Source organism: Lonchura striata, chromosome 3, assembly GCF_050655825.1.
Source record: "Lonchura striata isolate lonStrDom1 chromosome 3, ASM5065582v1, whole genome shotgun sequence".
Taxonomy (NCBI): domain Eukaryota; kingdom Metazoa; phylum Chordata; class Aves; order Passeriformes; family Estrildidae; genus Lonchura; species Lonchura striata.
Window position 1 is genome coordinate 35,062,501 of NC_140705.1, and position 19,243 is coordinate 35,081,743.

The following is a 19,243-nucleotide window of genomic DNA, read 5'->3' on the forward strand; positions in this document are numbered from 1 at the left end:
AGATAAGCACATCCTAAACAAAAGCAGAGGGATGCAGATAAAATACAGCACGTTAATATTAGAGGTGGCAGGTGACAGAAGACTTCCAATGTTATAAGTACATGCATGCTACCCTGAAATAGTAAACCGGGTATAAGATAATCTGCAGTCAAGAGCTGGGTGGGGAGCAGGAATCAGAGTTAATTTAAAAAAAATCTTCCTTTTCATCATTGGATACAGGCCATTATTAGATTTTGAATACTGAGCTAGCAAACATGTTTGTATACTGCAGTGAGATGTTTTTTTGTGATTACTCAAATTCAATGTGAGAAAGCTTATATCCAATCAGAGACAACACAACTATACCAACAACTGCCACATTGAGAGGGAAACTGTGCCACTTTCAACTGCTTTCTATCTTTTAATTAAATGAACAGGTATTTATGGTGGTATTGCCAAGATGCAGAATACACAGCCAGAAGTACAGCTGTATCAGCAAAAGATGTAAGCAGAACAGAAAAGGCCTGCCTAGCACTGAAGAGAAGCTAAAGAAGAAATTCACTTCTTACAATAACACCAGATGCCCAAGAAAGAACAAAAGGGCTAATAAAGTTAAGAGAACTATAAGCAGGGCAAACTTAACCAATTCCATGTGTACAGTAGGTCACCATGTGGAAATCTCTACTAATCCTGCAACCTCACTATTTCATCTTCTTGGATGCTGCACAACAGCACTTCCAAGTTATTTCTGGAAGTAAGGTGGGGGAGGGAATCTGGTTAAGAAAGCAAGAAGATATCCAGGAAGCAAAACACATGAGAACATTAAGCAGAACACACCAGCAAGAAATTGCCTCTTTTTTTGTTGTTGTTTTTAACCATGTTTAGTTAGCATTTACTAGTAGAAGATCCCTATCAGTATGAGTTCATAAGCTTCATAGGCAGATGTATCTTCTGGAAGTGGCAAGAAAATATCAGGACCCTCCTTTCAGTGGGTACTTTTGTAAAAAGGAGGCGCTGTATCAATTATTACTAAGCTTGCTGATAGGACCACAAAATGCTAAGTTCATCCATGTGACATCACTGCAGAAGTACAGGGAAATTTAGAACAAAAAGCAAGATGTGTATTTCATGACCTTCAGACAAGTTCCTCCAGTGCTCTCACACCTCAATAAGCAGAGCGAGACAGTACCTAAATTATCATTTGGTAGATTTTTTGTGCAAACAAAAATGAATTCAACATTTTTCAGAGAAGCCAGAGAATCTGTATAAACTACAGTATGTCTAACAGAATACTTAGATGTTCTAATTCAACAGAATTATACATATCTTTCAGAAGTAATGCAACATAACTACATGCATTTACACTTACATCTGATTTTTAGCCGCTTGTCTCTGAGCTTTCCGTTCTTTCCTTTTTTGATCTGGTGGCTTAGCAAAAACAATTTCAATGTTTTCTCCCTCTAAATCTTTGCCATTCATTTCTTCCATTGCCTGAAGGAATTAACCAGACTTTAAATATACTTCCAAGCATAACTGAAGTTTTAAATTTTGTTCTATCTTTTACAGTATGCATTTCTAAATTTGTTATCCAGAGCTAAAATAACAATATAAAGCTAAAAAAAATTTAGACAATCAGACAGCATAGTATTATGGGTTCCAGTTATGCATTTCCTCTGAACTTGACTCTCAAATACAAGGACTTCATGTATCAGTTTAGAAATCTTCCTCTCAAAACTGAAAACAGGCTTCAATCTTTGCAAACTGTTACAATTAATGAAGTAACAAAACTGTCCTCTGAAAGTGCACATTTTGTAATCCATGAATAAACTCCTAATGTCAGCATACATGCAAACAGCAGAGCTCAGTATATTCCGCTACTCCTTTATTTTACTTACAATACATATCACTTTTTCAACCAGAAGCCAAAAATTAACAAGTCATTGTGATTACAAGGGAAAAAATGAACAAAACAACCACAAAAAAACCCCAACTCCTCCCCAAATCCAAACCACCACCTCCCCACAACCCTCTCCTCAAAAAAACACAAAACAAACAGCAAACCATGAGCTCCTCCCCTAGCCTCCCTGCCATGTACAATTCCCATGGGCCACAGTTATTACTGCAAGTTAATTTTGAGCAGAGGAATCCTAAAGATCCTACCACTTTTAGGGATTCTACGTAGCTTAGACTCTTTCCCATCATCTTCCTAAGCATCTGCTTTAAGACATATGGATATGTAAGAAAAACTGAATCCCCCTGTATCCTGAATCCACCCACAGAACATAAAAAAATGGATACACTACAGACAGGAGGGGAATTACTTTCCCTTCCTTAACAACACATGATATCAAGACTGGGCTAGCAAAATCCAGGAATGACAATTACTAAATTCTCCAGCACCCTTCATTGGGGAAAAAAAAAAAAAAAAAAGTGTTTATTCCTGGAAAAATGAATAAAAAACACTACCTAAGTTTTTATCACCTGCCCTAGAGAAACTGCTTTAGATTTCTATCAATAATTTGGTGAGAAGAGTAATTCAACTTCTGGCACTTGAGTTTCAAATGGTAACAACATTATTATCTTAAAAACTCATCTGCAGAACTACTTAGTGCAGGTGCATTTAAGATCCACTTTTCAAGCTAGAATTGCATCATCCTAGGAGACACCCAGAGAGGACAAAGTTATCAGTGACAGTGTATTACCATTTCTCCAGACAAAGCTTTTTCTCAAATTAGAAAAAGCATACAGCTCCTAACACTACTTACAACACACAGTTACACTCCTCTTCACTCACCTTTACAGCACCATCCCGTTCATCAAAATGAATGAAAGCATAGTCTTTTAGCTTCTTCACTCGTTCAAGCTTTCCAAATTGACTGAAGGCCTTTTCTAGAATCTCCTCTGTTACAGTATTGGCGAGATTGCGTACAAACAAAACTTTTACCTAAGGGGGATAAAAATAAAAAAGAACTTAGGAGTATGATCTAATTTCAAACACAAAATGAAGCTTCACAAGTTAGTGCGATTGGCAGAACTGAAAAAACATCATTACATTTTCTGTACAGCATTTTATATACATATATATGAATATATACACATAAATAGTCACACAGCATGAGTTAATTCCAAAATTCCCTGACAGAAATATTTAATCTGTTACCAAACATGATTATCTATTAGTATCCTGAAAGTCAATCCAATTTGTGTTAGTGTTTAAAAGGATCCTACCAGCAGTTACCTTCAACCCAGAACACTATTAAACTTGAGAGAAGGTAACCAGAATTGGTTACACACAAAACAATTAACTTATCAAAACATTTAATTGTTTAGACAGGCTTTAGCTCAGTTATTTGCAGCACAGTCATCGCTGTAATATCTAGGTCAGAGGTGACAGGCCTGCAGCTTCCAAGCTGCTTAACTTGGGGTTCCCATGTTATAGCTACACCAAACACCTAATGTCAGGACTGTGCTTGCCTGGGGAGCTCTCAGTGACCTGAAGCCACTACTGAAAGACAGAACTGCAGACAGAGGGGGATACTAAGGCTGACACTGGCCAGTCATCCTTCAACTTTCTGAAGCCAAACTGTGCTGTTCCCTTGAGGAAGAGTCACCCCCCAAATAACTGTGTAAGTTTATTCCCTCCCCCAGCTCACTAAAGCAATATGACTCTTAAGCTACACAGAGATTGCTCTGCATCTTCTAAAATCAGAAAGGAAGGTAATCATCCAACTCTTGACTGCCTGACATGGATTAAATCACCAATATAAATTTCATCAATCACCAACTGCAAAGGATAAAGGAAAATCTAGAGCAGTCTGACAAAAGCTTAAAATAAACCCTTACTTAACATAGCAAACAACATATACTGGAAAGCAGGAATCACCTATTAGTGACCCAACAGTATTGAAAGATTCATCCTTGTGTCCATGCCGAGGCTGCACTCAATGACTCGACATGAGCATGTCTACATGATGCCATCCATGTGTTCTCACAATTTAAAAGACTCTTCAACTTGTTGAGTAGAGTTCCTTCCATGTGCTGGCACCATGCTCTGACAGTTTAATCACCTCCTACTGCCAAGAAATGCTCAGTCTTACCTGCCTACAATGGAGCTGCCAATCAGCTGCAAGACTGCAACTTCTGGTTACATCCTCTCTGCTCTTACTGGTTTCAAATTGGCTGATAACATCAAATGAGCACTGCACATGGCAGCACTAACTCCTGACCCTGAAGGTCAACACAAGTAACACAAAATGTGAAAGGACCAAATGTTTTTGAAGAAGTGCTATGTAAGTAAGTTACAAAAAAAACCAGGACAGACTTTCATAAATCTGTCTCACTCACTAGCTGACCTAGGATATGATGCAGAATTTGGAAGAAGGGATACTACAGACCATAAATCTAACCCAGTATATCAACTCTAGACTTTGGCAATCAACTCCTGTTGATTCTCAGATCATAGAAGTCATAGCCAACTCCACAAGGAAAGCTGTTTCCTATTATGCATTAAGCTTCTCCTACATGTCTTAATGGTAAAAGCAACCTTTATTTATTGTAACATATACCCAATAACCATTTTTAGTAAAATATCCTAACTGCTACCTTAACCTTATTCCATGGAAATGAATTACAGAAGTTTCATGTTGTAATCAAGGGGTTTGACAACTGCTAACTTTTAAGCAAACGTTCCATATTCTTGTTCTTTAGAAAAGGATGAAAACTAGAACCTCACAAGGAATCCTAAGTAGCCTAATAAATCCATGATGACTGACATGATTAAAAACTAGATAATCACTATATTCTACAAGATGCGCAAATATAGTGTTTCCTGAAGAAATAAAAAACCAATTAATTTAAATTTTCCCAATGTAGACAAATCCATTGATCTCGAACAGCTGAATTTCTAAACACTTTTGCTCATGTCACTGATTACAAGTGTAACTGAATGAGTCAAAGATGATGTAAAAGCCATTAGGCAGGTTAAAGCATAGGTTGAGAGAAGATGAACCCATTTTTACTTCACTTAAGCCAGCTAAAAAAGGGAGGGAAGGGGAAAAAAAAGAAGTCCTCTTTATTAAAGCTCACACATTATTACCCCAAGAATGCATAGATACTCCTAACAAGCAATATACCCAGCACCAGCATTTTGTTTTAAAGGCAGAACTCTCATTTTAAAATCTGCTTAAGATTAGACTATCCCAAAACTTCTGGTATCTGCTCCTTTTCCTCCTCTTACCTACAGCACAAACACTTCAGGCCACATTCTCCAAGGCTTACTAGCCCTGTCTCTTGTCCTGTAATCTGTCAGCCACAAGCATAAGACTTTATTTAGCTGATTAACCTGCCACTCCAGAACGTCCTCTGCAGCCTCAGCCATCCTACAGAAATCAAGTAAAACATTAATAAATTTAGCTAGACTACAGGTGTAAGAGGCAACAAAATGATTCTTAGGAGAAAATAAACTATCAACACAGCTGCTTGTGAAGTTGGAAAAAACTTCACTTTGGACCAGAAGTCAATACTTTAACCAAGTATACTCTGATCTGTTAGCACAAGCATTTATCTCCTGTAGCACATCCATCTAGCTTGAGAATCTAGCTTCATCGCTCATCATGCTCAAGCTAATATGTATTTAAGATAACAGTCCTTTTAAACTATAAGTATTTACCCATACAGTACTTTCCACAACATTTTATCAGAAGGACAAAGGAAAAAAAACTCGAGTAGACATTTCAGAAATTTATATTAGTAAGTGTCCATATATTGATGAAATGACATGCCACTTCTGAAGAATTTACAACACTGTTCACCTTCTGGCTACACATATGTGAATTTGTCTTCCTTACAGCTTGCTCTTATGGACTTGCTCTTCTAGCAGTCGTGACAAGAAAACTGGTGACCAAATGATTATTCTGATAAAAACAACCTACTTCTCCTAGTCACAGTCTCCTCCAGAGTCTTCTACCATAGCAATGTTCAAGATGACATGGGTCAATAGATTTCCCTTTGCTCTGGCCTGACAGTAGTCAGAAGCACTGACTGCAGCCAACCTGCAGCTCACATCCAGGAGATTACTGATGGCAGCAGAAGCTCTGCTGCTCTTTCTCTTAGAAGAAAGATACCAAGAAGAGAAAATAAACCTTACACTTAGAGAAGGGCCAGATACAGTCAGCCTCTGCACAGGTACTGATGGTGGCCAAGAAAGACTGGTGTAGAGACTTTCCTTGTTGCAAGAATAAACTAAAGGACGCAGCCAGTGAGGAAGGTCAGACGCCAATTATCATCTCAGTTTCTGTCTTCAGACACAACCCAGATGTTCTCTATTTTTTCAGTATTATTCATAGAGCCTCACTTTTCCATACATCTTCAACCCAAGCTCCATGTCCTATCTTTGGCATGTGGCACCAGACGTATTCAAGTTGATTTTTCTCCATGTTTTCTACATTTCTTTCCTTCATTTCCATGTTTCTTCTCTTTCTATGTCCCATTTCAAATACAAAACAATAGAAGGTATTAACACATTCAAAAAACTGTACAGTAAATAGGGCAAACCACAATCAAGCTTTAATTTCTTTAGCCTTTCACTCTGCACATCTGCAAACTTACTTAGGAGAGATGCTTGATTATGTCCCCTATAATTTCCTTTCCATCTATTTCGTTACATCAGCAGAAATTGTTGCATATTTATTTTAACTGTTTGGTGAATTAGGTCTCTTCTCTTTTGAGCCCAGAAACTAAACACACAGGCTGCGGTATTTAGGAAGTGCCATTTTCCACAACTTTGACCTGCAAGACTATTTCCCTGCTGCGGACAGTCTATCATGCTGGGCAAGAAAAATAAAGTCTGCAGACAAGATAGTCCAAAAGCTTCTGTAATACCTGTATTACAAAAGCAGTTTTTTCCCTAAAATGAGCCCCCACCCCAACCCTTTTCCCTTATGGCTCACCAAAGAGGAGATCCCAGCCAAGCTATCTTACTAGGTCCATCAAAGTAGGACTCCAGCAAGTGACGTGTCTCAGATGAGAGTAAAAGCACAGACAAAAAGCAAGCAAAGAGAAAGAGATAAGGATATGGGCTAGCTAAGAGTTTCCATTAAACAACTCAGCTACACAACACAACTGAAAGAGACAGGGTCGGGCAGTATCTGATGGGGGGGAAAAAAAAAAATCAGGTAATTTGTTTCTGGCAAAATACCAGGCACATATATAAAACAACTGCTACAACATACTTCAAAATGTTAACAGTCCAGACTTCAGCTTCACCTCAATACTCGAAATCCGAAATAGTGCCAGTCTAGGTATAAAAAGAATTAACTCTCCCAAATTAAAAATAACTACCGGGTTCCAAATACAAGCTAATTGCCAAACTTATCAGAAGTAACTGCTAATGGCAACTTTGAAATACATTTGTGCACATTTGAACACTGACATGTTCTTTCTAATGCTGAAGTGATAGTTAGAGGTTCAAAAATAATTAAGGGTGTTCTGTGAGGGTATCTCTGTTTCTGCCCTTCCAAACACTAGGGTACAAAACCATTTTAACTCTAGGAGTCACCATCATCACTTCCAGGTAAAATATTAACTACAACATCCTATGCGTCATATGGCAAGAATTAAATTCACTATTCAGCCTTGGGAACACAAAATAATATAAGGTCACAGAGTTTTTAAATCCACATAATTTCTGAGGTATATTAATTTCTTATCATCACACTTACAACATCCCTGTCAAGATGGCTGAAAAGATGTTATTTACTTTTAGGTTAATGCCAGAAAATACCTAATTTGGAACAGAGCACTTTAAATGTACTATGGTCCCCTTACAGCTCTATTACCTTTGCCATGACTTCAGGATCTGGGTCTTCTATAGGGTCAGCCCATTCCACTGTAACAACATTTCCCCAGACTTTCACTTTGCCACTCATTAGCCTACGCCTGGCCTGAGCAGCAGTTTTGTGATCTTCATATTCAAGGAAGCAGAAACCCCGGTTCTTCTTCTTGTCATCAGGCTGATGATACAATATGACATCTGTGAGACCCTCTGAAATGAAATAAAATATTTATTTGTTATGCTTTCAATTCACTGATTTGCATTATAAAGTGCAGGTTGTCTTTGTAGCTATGGAAGAATATTCTTTCTCTTAATTGAATGAAGGAGAGTTAGGGGTGGCCAAAAGTTTTGCTTTGTCAATTCACCTATTAAATCCCTAAGTTACAACACTTACCAGTGTGGTTTTTTTTCCATAATGTCTAAACAACAAGAGATAAAAGTTGCATGACTTCAGTATCTAAAAAGTTAATTGCTCCAAAGAACCTGAAGTCTATCATTCAGTAACAGAAAAACAGTACTTCAGCAAGTTCAAATGTTCAGAAAGAAATTCTTAAAATTTAAGAATTATAAACCACAGAACCAGTTACATTCTTCTGCCTTGAGTTTTCAAGTTTTGCCCTGAGAAGTTTTCGAACATCCATTAGTACTGAAATTATTAAACTTTTAATTCAAATTTCTTTGAACAGATTTTTTAAACATTAGACACTTCTTACAAATAGAACTTTGAACCACCCATCTAGTACAATTACAAATATCTCAGGCCTCAGCAAAACTACAGGTTTTAAAAAACCCCAACAAACCCCAACACATAATGCTGAGATAAATGCTGAGTGATCTCTGTTTGTTTTCATCATCACTCAACTATAAGCTAAAAGACAGCTCATCACTGATCACATTTGACACTTTCCACCTCTATAAAACATTGTCACTGTCTCACCTGTTACTTTGCTGAATTCTTCAACAATTTGCTCCTTGGTTTTACTCTTAGGAATAGAGCCAACAAAAAGCCTATTATTGGCAACAGAGATGCATACACCAATGTGTTTTCCAGACCGAATTTCATGGTTGTTGTACTGCAACAAAAATATTATTGGATAATCATCAGTTACAAATAATTTTCATGCCCCTGCAACAGCAGCATACCAAATATTTAACTTTGAAAAACCCAGAATTGAGCAATATATTAAATTTTTGCAGCTTAACACATTTTTACTATGCATATTCAACTACTCTGAAGTATACCCATGTTTTCTAAAGTATCTCCACAATTTCAGCGAACAATTATTGCTCCTTCCTTGTTCAAGTCTCTCAACACTTTTTTCTTTAGCAACTTTTTCATAAGAACCATGCAAGTCATCAAGGTCAAGGCTTCTCCCTCCACAATCATGCATTAAAAAAATGCAAGTTCCTCTATAGGCTGTAGCTATAAATTCTTGATTTGTGTGCAATACAAGACATGAGTTACAATTAAAGTCAAATTCCCTCCCCTAATTCTGATGTTCCACAGATTAAAAAAAATTTCATGATCAGGTCTTCTCCACAAAATGTTCAAGTGCAACTGGCAAATACTTTCCAAAGCAGAAACATTATACACGGAAAAATAGTCAACAGCAAGAATAAGTTTCTAATCTTGAAATCCTAAGACTTGTGTTAAAATGCTTCTCCCATAGCATCTGGAAGATACCCTGAACAGATCAGCAGTTTAAGCAGGAAAAAAAAAAAAAGTATTACTGTAGGCATCTGTTAAGAAAATATCAAAAAATGCCTTTCAGACATGCAGACACAGACATGCACCATCCAAATATAAGCAGCAGGGAGGACAACTGCTGGTACATCAACCCACTTCTAACTGCAAGCCCTGCAACAGACAGTTCTTTAGCTAAGAAAATGAATTTTGTGGTCAACATCTTATTGCCAAGTAGTAGAACAGATTTTTAATATTTAAGCTAGTTACTTATTCTATGATTTATTTTGTACTTGATGGTAAATCTTACTACCTAAGCTAGTTATCCTCCACCCCATCATGTTTTTCATGCAATAAAATCTGGTGTAAGATGCTTATTTATATTTATCTTGGACAAACAAAAACTCCACTACTGAAAATTTTCTAAACTAGGTAACTGCACCAGAAGTGAGGAAAAAGGAGAACTGTCCATGTGAAAAGGATGTGGAATGATGTCTTCACAATGGAATTATGTCTCAAAACATAGCAGGAGACAACAAAGGACTTATATCTCCATATCTGCTGCCCCTGTGGCAGAGGAATAGTTGATTTTTAAGTAGGAAACTGAAATAGGAGCAGCGCTAGCTGCATAGGAAGACTGCATATATATATTATCATCACTAATAAACACACACATTAATGAAGAGACAGATTATAGTAGCTAAAAAAAGGAGTCTTCTAAAAAAACACCTTTAAAGAAGTGTATTGGTCTATGGAAGTGATCCTTCACTAACTGAACTGTACACTAGGAAACATTTCCTTGCATTAGGAAACTTTTTTTACTGAGAGGGTGCTCAAACACTGGAGCTTCCTAGAGAGGTGGTCAATGCCCCAAAGCTGTCCTGGTCTAAGAGAGGCATCTGGACAATGTCCTTGATGATGAAGATGACAGCAACAATTTTGGTCAGCCATGAAATGGACAGGCAGATGGACTAGATGACCGGTGCAGGTCCCTTTCAAATTAAATACTCTCTTCTATATGGATAATAGAAAGTATTATCCAACTATTCCTGCTAAAGTCTAACACCAAAGTTTGGCTAAAAATCTAATGTAAGAGTCTCTCATACAACTCAGTGTGCTGTATGAGAGTTAATATTTTCTACCATTTTGCAGTTCCACTGATAGTTTCTAGTAGATTTTTTATCCTCCAATGTACTAACCACTATTTTTCACTGCATGTGAAAAATACACAGAGAAAACAGTTTTCAGTTAGGTGTTCTTGACCATCAAATTGGTAATTTTTAGGTAAATACTTTGCACACCACCTGCAAACTCAGATTAGCCATAAAAAGGCTCAGATCATGATCTGGGTAAAGTGCCAAAACAGTCAGGCTACCAAAGTAGCTATGTCAGCATACTGCTTCCCCCCTCCTGTCACCATGGAATCTGTCTCTGAAGTCAGTAGCAGAGATTGCCACCCTCTAGACAATGTAATAGTTTTGGTTTTTTCTCACTGACTTATATAAGAACTTACTCACTAACAAGTCAAAATATGCAGCTCTGTCCTGTCACTTTACTAAACTTAAATTTTCACAAATTTTAGTTTACTAGAAGCAAATGGCAAGCTGTACCTCCATGATAGTTGGCAAACTGCTTAACTCACCTGTACTTCTGATCAAGCTTACACCTGTTCTAGACAAAAATATACTGAATGCTTCAATAGTTTTCAGTATGTTTTCCTACAAGCTTCACCTCAAAAGTTTTTATTCTGTACATATCTACAGTGACCTTATTCACAAAGAAATCTTTTGAAAAACTTAACTCTAGCAACTTCTTATGAAATAGGAAGGAGGACTGAACATGACTGCAAAAAAAGTACACAACTGGAATTGTAATTCTTGAAGAGTACAAAGTAAACAGTTTAACAGGGGAAAAAGTGACTGAAAGAAACAATCATACTCTGACAGTGAATGACTGTGTGAACATCTGAGATGCCACTTCTACTTAACTAGCAAAGAGTTAACCACACTAAATTAATACTAGTCACAAAAATCGGAGAGAATTCCCTAAATTGTGTTTAAAATAGTTCTGGCTGCGCTTAAAACAAAAATGGAGTGATACTATGGCCTGATACTGAGACGAACTACAGATATGAAGAGTAATTAATTATAAATGGCTTAAAAATGCATATGCATAAACAAAATCAAGATTTCAACCTTTTAAACTGCAAGACTTCCTGCTAACAAATAAAGTAAGTCAACATTAAGTGTATCCAGAAATTTTAATTCAGCTTTACATTAAGTTGACCTACAGACTGTGGAAGATATATACAGCAGCCACACAAACACGATCTGTATGCAAAATATGTTACACAAATTCCAGGAGCCTGAAAACAGGTTAGTTAATTCTCTACTGTAGTTTGGTACTGACAAAACCACAGCTGTCTCTTATTATTCAAAAACCTATAGGCAATACAGAGACTTTTAATCTAATGTTTTCTATATTGTCCTGGAAAAAAAAAAGCCTCTTGGAAAAAGATCCATTATCCCAAGGAGTCCAGAAAGCCGGGAAGTTGTATACACCTGAGATTACAGGCAGTATCAAAAAGAACACCATCTGTTAAAATAAAAGATTATAAAAATGGCTAGGACCAAGTGTTCAGTGTTTCGAAGAGGTCTTTCAGCAGTATCTACCATGCATGTGTAACTAATACAAGTTATAGACCTACAATTTTCAACTGAACTCAACAGCCACAATTTGCTAACACTCCTGCAAACCAGACAGATAACTTGGGAATAACTTCTAGATAACTTAGGACACTTGTATACCAAACTACTCAGTCAACTATGGTTGAAATCACTCCAAAAAAACCTGACACATATCACAGAATCCAATTTAAGACTAACACTACTTTTTAAGAGTTTAGCATGAAAGTAGAAAGACTACTCCATCAACTGCAAGACTTCTCAGCTATTACCCTCAGCGGCTATTTGACTCACAAGCAGAACACAGTGTGCTTTTCTCCTGCATATCAAAGATCAGACATAAAGGAACATCAAGTAGCTCCTTTCCTTGTGTCATTTAGTGGAAGACCGAGGCTAGGATCTGATGTTACTTTTCTGGAAACATGACTTGAATGACTTTCCAGAGCATGTTGCCTTTAAGCAAAATCCAGCTAAATGAAGAACAATTGTTGGGTTTGTTTTTTTTTTTTTTTTTAATTTACTAGGTGCCTCTGAGAACTTATGTGATTTGATTCACTGTTCTGGTAAGTTTTAAGAGTTAACTCTTAAGAGCTCACACACACTTTCAACAGCTAGGTTGACAATGAAAGTACAAAGAGAACACACAGTTATCCCAGTATATCTAACTGCACACTGGAACAACCAACTGCTCTTATTTAAAAAGCTAATCCGCATATACCACATCGGTTTTGTACTTCCGCTTTTGCAGGTATTTGTGTGCTTTCTCAAAACAAATTCTCATTTTCAGTTTGATTTCTCCCCACCAATTGAGTTACTTGTCAATAGGGTACCTTAGTTTAAGCTACACCTCATTACAAACCAAGGTTTTTAGTTAACCCTACTACAGCAAGACAGTATCAGTACACTTCAGAACATGTATGGTTAGCACTCTCAAGTCATACCACACACTAATCTTGGCTGTATCAGTGTACCTGTAACCAGCTCAAAAAATTCAAATTTAACTTAGCTAGGAAAATAAAGGCCCTGTGCAAGGATCAGGGTAGTGTTTCTCCCCACCCTCTTCTTTAGTTATGGGCATTTCATGCATAAACCTGAGAAGCTTATTAGAAGTATACCACATCAAACTATTTCATGCCTCTGTGTAAAACAGAGGGAATGTTCCTTAGATTGGCAGGATTTATTATGTTTTCCTGTCAGCTGCAACAAACAGAACAGACCTTCAAGGCTCAAGAGACATTTTTCCCCCATCTGAAGTATCTTATAAAATTCTGTGACTTTGAAGTATTCTTCCAGCCTGGGCCCCCTGCTGGTGCAGAAACACACCAGGACTCAGAGTCACCCTGACCAGCATTGCCCTTGTACCACAGCAACTCCACCACCACTGCTCTCCAGAACTCATACAGATGCAGACACCTCAGAAGTCACTACTGCTAATACAACTTTGGTTAATAATAAAGGCTCATCTAACTGGACTAAACAGCAGGCTGTCAGCTTTTTTTTTTCTCCTGTTGCTAATGCAGTCAGAAAATCTTCATGTGCAATGAGGAAATAAATTTAACACCTAGTGGAAATTTATGAAGTAATCTAACAGTAACAGTTTCACTTTAAGCATTTATGCACTAGGACCAAGAGGACAACTGCTTCTGAGCCAGAGTGCACTTCATCAAAAAAGAAAAAAATCCAAGAAAACTTACCAGTTTAACAGCTTCCTGAGCTGCTTCTTTAGTACAAAAAGTGACAAAAGCATATCCTCTGTTTAGACCAGTTAGTGGATCCATCATTAAGCGGAGATCCCATATAGGTCCGGCTTTCTCAAATAATGGAACAAGTTCATCTTCAAACAAGTCTCTTGGAATCTTGCCCACGAATATCTGCAACAGACATACAAAGCACTGTTTATAAAAAGTATTTCCAATGAGCAAGTCTACATCTACATAATCATCTTCTCCTTCTTACCTCTGTACCAACAGAAGGTTGCTGTCCTGAATATACAGACTCTGGAGGAGGTCCACCATATTTCCTCTGTCCAGTAGTCACATCAAGAGTGTAGCCAGTTCTCTCCAACAGTGCCTTCAAGTAAGAAACTTAAAATTTTAAAATCACATACAAACTGAGCAAGTTTAGCTGCACTTCATTCACAGACAGACATGCTTCTAATTCCTTTTAAACTGTACTGCTTTGAAGCTCCCATAAACAAACCTATTGCTAGTACTTCAACAAGAAACTTGCAAAACAATTAACAGAACTGTAAGAACTATTACTGCTAGAAAATTAAGAGATTCACATCCAGTTTTCCCAATTCCTTCATTTTCATTAAAAAAAAAAAAAAGTCAAGTAATATAATAGTAACAGAGCTTCCCTTTAATTAGGAAGATCTTAGTCTGAGCCACTTCTTGTTTTGGCATGCCCAATCCTGCAGACGTTTATGCAGAAGAGTTCCCTGCACTTAATGAGATTACTCATAAGTGTGAAGTTAAAGAACACATGTTTAAGTGCTTACACCCTGGAACACTGTACAGACTGTTTCAGGTACCCAGCTACCAAAGTGATAGTACTACTTCTTTTCTCTTATCATCCCCCCTTCAAATTCCTTGTAGGCATATACAGGATCCCAGGACAACTAACCCTCGCTAGAACCACTGCATGTAGTTACAGACAGAGTTAGATATAGTTACATGCATAATACCAACTTAAAACGTTAGCTGACATTCAGCATGCAAACACATGAGAAACTCCTCTGAAATTAAGTCTTTCATAATAATTTTGTACAAAGACAAATCAACTCTATGCACAAAGAAACTGCATATTAAACAAGCCAAATTATAGTCAAGAGTTAGCAATTTTACAACTAAAAAATTGCAGTTATTTTAAATGCTAAAGCCATCAGCAGTAAAAGCCATGCTACTTGAAGTTATTGACCAAGTCCTCGTAATACTGTTGTTTTATATGGCGGTGACAAAAACTGTACCATTTTTTAAAAAAAATGTATGATTAATGGCATTTCAGCCTCAAACTAAAGAGAAAAGAGATTTTTCTAATTTTACAGGGTACATAAGTTATTTGTAATGATAACTTTATACTATTTACATGAAGCATCAAAGAAGAAAGATTCTCTGGAGGGTCTTTACGACATCACCTAAACATGCTTAGATGGTTTTCCTTTCCTTAAGCTTTGGTAAAGTTGCTATTCATAGAATTTTAAAACAAATCATCATATGCCTAACTCTCTGAGAAAGGAGTCTTCTGCTAGCAGGAGACACGGTCAAAAAATAATTTACCCATAAAGACAGTTTGGGGTACAGTTTATGAGCAGAGTGATTATGTCATAAGAAGCGGGCTAAATCCTAAATCCATTACAATCTGTTTTTTCAGACACATGGTATCTCCTCCCTATTGTGGAGTTGCTCTAAATCTGAACTAAGGGGGTGGAGTGGAAACAGCAACAAAAAAACAGAACACAAAAACCAATCAGCAGTAGCTGAACTTATGCATTTTGAACTTGAGTAACTATGCTGACAAGCATGCACAAACTTTTTACTGTGAAATAGAGCAAACTGTGAAACCTTTTTAACTTTTATATGTTTGGTTCCAGCAGTATATTAACCTTCTACTTCAAAAGAAAAATGAGCGGGACAAAATTTCAAGTGACAGCTTTCAACAATGACAAACATGACAAGTAATCTGTAATAATATTTTTAAGAAAAGCCAGTTCCAAAACAACCAACATAACTATCACAACAACTTGGAAAAACAAACAACAGGTAGACCTCATAACTTTAATTTTTACTGACGTACCTTAATTTTTGCCTCATCTGGTCCTTTGCTAGAATCTGCCACCTTGGTCCCCTGTTTTTCCCTCTGCCTGTATGTCTTCATGACTCCACATAAAAAGGCACTTTTGTTCTGCAAAAAATACAATCTTCAGTTCTGAAAACATGACAAGCAGGAATCTCATTTCACCTTGAACTAATACAGTGTTCATTTCACATATCACACATGGATCACTGAAGAGACTCAGACTTCTTCCCAGACAACAGTTTACCCATCAACAATTATACTGTAAAGTGCCAAACGTTACCTGAACATGTGAGAGATCACTGTCTTTAAACTGCTGAAGCACTGCCAGTGCACCTTCTTCATTGAATTCCTTTAAAGCTTCAATAGCTCTTTCATCTAGATCACTATGTGCAACTAGCCCTAGAGAAAAGAAAAAAATTACTAATTACATTTGGTCAGTAATCTTTGTAAAACTTAATGTAGAATCCTTAACACATTTCAGTGACCTCTAAATCAATTACTGATTAAATAAGTTATTATGCATAAAAAACCATTTAGTTCCTTTGAAGTTAAATATTTAAGGACACATAATCCTTTAATTAAAACCAAAAAGAGGTAAGACTCAGAGTAAAAGTTACTACATTTATGTATTCATTTGACTTCTGTGAAACCCAGATGTTACAAGGGGCAAGTTTAATTTCAATATCCTGAAGCTGAATTCAGAGGAGTCTGTCAAAACCTACCAAAGCTGTCTTAGCTTGCCTAGCAATGGTACCTTGGTATGTTTTTAGAAGACTATAAATACAAATAAACTGCAGCACTAAAAATGGCCATCACAGTCCAAAAATCAAGCTTAAAAAACGCTGGCAATTACCACATCTGAAAAAACCAACACCATAACTTCTGCATCCATGAGCCCAAGCACCATGTCAGGAAGTATCACTTACACAAGAAGATGCATACCAAGGCTTTGGTTTCTTACAGTTACCTACAATTACCGCAAAAAATGCACAAAGACCACATCATCGGCTCCTCCTAAAAATCATCTGTTGCCTGTTACAGCTGTTGCTCTGGTCCTCTGCATACTTCTTCCCACCCCTCAGCCCAAGTAGGCTGGGACCTATCTCTGAAAGATACTACAAGGAATTGAACTACCGAGACTAAAGCATCCAGATTTTGGTAAAACTGCAGTTCCCATACTTTTGGAAACCACAAAAAGTTGCTATTTTAGCCCAAAGACAGCAGAATCCAATAAAATATTGTACGTGTGGTTTTGCAAGTCTTAGATCTTACCTGCAACGTAAATTTCATCTAGTTTTTCAGCAACTTTCTGTGGTAAACCAGCATCAAGCAATGTCTGGAAATGCTCAGAATGGGTAACTGCAGCAGAAGTATCCATGGGCTCTTCAGTACCATTCCCATTAACATGTTCAGTAGCCATGTTTCCAGATATCTGTTCAAATGCAATAAGCATCAAAATTAAGCTAGATATATCTTCAGGTAGAACAATTCAAGTGACAATACATGCAACAGACTACCCTATTCTTTGAAAGTCGTGGGGAAAAAAAATATAAAAAATAGCAGATCACCGCCTTGACACTTTTTTTTTGGCTTTGCAAAGCGCAGGAAATTCCTCACAAGAAGCACTAACACAAAGGAAAGCCCTAACACCACTGCCTAGGGGGGGTGGGGTAGCTTTCACTGCAGGTTTTACACAACCCAGACAGACACTGACTCACCTCCCCTCTCTCTAACACACTCCCTAAGACACTGAACAAGTTAGAAACGGAGCAAAAAGGCAAGAGCGGGGGTGGCAGGACAAGCAAACCTGCCACATGCACCGCGATACCGTCACTGACACTCGCTGCCGCCTCCACTGTCCGCTGTAAACTCGCTGCCCCTCGGCGCACGCCGCCTCTCCAGGCCCCGGGCGCGGCCGGGATCCCTTCCCGCCTCCACTTCGGTGCCGGCCGGGCAAGCGAGAGGAACAAAGCGCTCTTCCCAGCCCGCACCCACCCACGGCGGCGGCGGCCATGAGCCCGATGGAAACACGTGCTCCGCGCGTTCAGATGTCCTACAACTTCCTCCAGTGACCGACTTCCCCCCCTCCCCGCAGCACTCCCGCGGGAGGAGCGGCTCCCCCCCGCCCGGAGCCCCGGCCATTCCCCACCTCTCACCCTATTCCCCCCGGAGAGCGGGTTGCAACACCCCGGGCCCGATTTCACCACCCGGCCGGGAGCTCGCGGAGCCTCCCGGCCCCGCCGCCGCCTCCCGGCCACACTGCCGTCCGGAACAATGCAAGGCCCCGTTTCCCAGCCAGGAAACACCGCTGCCCATCGCCCACCGGCTCCCGACGTGACCGGGGCCACGCCAAACCCGGGCGGCCCCGCTCCCCGCGCACACGCCGGGCACCGAGGCCGCCGCTCGCCCCGCGCCCCTCACGGGCAATGAATGGAGCGGCGGGGCCGGCGGGACAATAAGGCGGGAGCCACGCGCCCCGCGCCGGCCCGGCTCGGGTGTGCCCCGGCCGCCGGGGCCGCGCCGGGGCCGCGCACCGGCCCGGCCGCCCCGCGCCCGCCCGACAGCGGCGGCCGCGAAAGCAGCGCCGGCAGCACCTCCACCCACCGCGCAGCGCCCCGGCCCCACGGCGCTGCAGGGCCCCAGCGTGCGCCTCCCGCCCTCCGCCCGCTCTGCCACCCGGCCCGCTCCCGCCCCGGCAGCGCCCGGCCGCCCTGACCTGTGTGTGTCTGCGGGGGGAGAACCGCCGTGTGCCAAGGGTCTCTCGGGGCGCGGGTCGCGGCTCGGCGTGCTGAGGCGCTGCCCCCGTTCCGCGCTCCCGCGGCGGTGTGTCCGGGCAGTGCTGCTGCTGGAGCTGGCGTAAAATGGCGGCCGCTCGAGCGCTCACGCCGCTGCTGCTGCTGCTGCTGCTGGCACCAGCCCCGGCCCCTTCCACTCCGCGCGGGGGGGGCGGGCGGAGGGCGGGCGGGAGCGGAGCGGGGGGAGAGGGAAGAGAAGAGGAGGAGGAGGAGGAGGAGGCGCCGCCGCGCGCGCTGGCGCAGCCCCAGAACCCGGGGTCTCCCAGGCAGCTCCGCAAGGGTTATACCGCCGAGCCCCGCCCGCGCGCGCGCCCGCCCTCCCTGTGTTCGCCCCACGCGCGCGCTCTCCGCCTTCCATGCGGAGCGGCGCGCGCCGCTCCCGGCCTGCGTTCCTCCCGCCTTCCCGCGTGCAGCGCTGCCGGGGGGAGGCGGCGGCGGGACGAGCCCCGCGCGCGGACCGCGCGCTCCCCGG

General features: G+C 40.3%; 1 protein-coding gene across 5 annotated transcripts in view; it reads right to left on the reverse strand.

Moving 5' to 3' along the window:
* SYNCRIP (synaptotagmin binding cytoplasmic RNA interacting protein) overlaps positions 1-18,911 on the reverse strand; it is a 24,679-nt gene extending 5,768 nt beyond the window's left edge. For all 5 annotated transcript variants that reach the window (XM_021545866.3, XM_021545857.3, XM_085574802.1 and 2 more), the window contains exons 1-10: positions 18,693-18,911; positions 17,249-17,408; positions 16,257-16,375; positions 15,974-16,081; positions 14,135-14,248; positions 13,873-14,049; positions 8,748-8,883; positions 7,815-8,020; positions 2,774-2,923; positions 1,349-1,470 (exon numbers count right to left, since the gene is read on the reverse strand). In XM_021545866.3, the coding sequence (XP_021401541.1) occupies positions 1,349-1,470; positions 2,774-2,923; positions 7,815-8,020; positions 8,748-8,883; positions 13,873-14,049; positions 14,135-14,248; positions 15,974-16,081; positions 16,257-16,375; positions 17,249-17,396 (1,280 nt within the window). In that variant the 5' untranslated portion in view covers positions 17,397-17,408; positions 18,693-18,911. The remainder of the gene's footprint in view (positions 1-1,348; positions 1,471-2,773; positions 2,924-7,814; positions 8,021-8,747; positions 8,884-13,872; positions 14,050-14,134; positions 14,249-15,973; positions 16,082-16,256; positions 16,376-17,248; positions 17,409-18,692) is intronic.
* Positions 18,912-19,243: the final 332 nt, after the last annotated feature.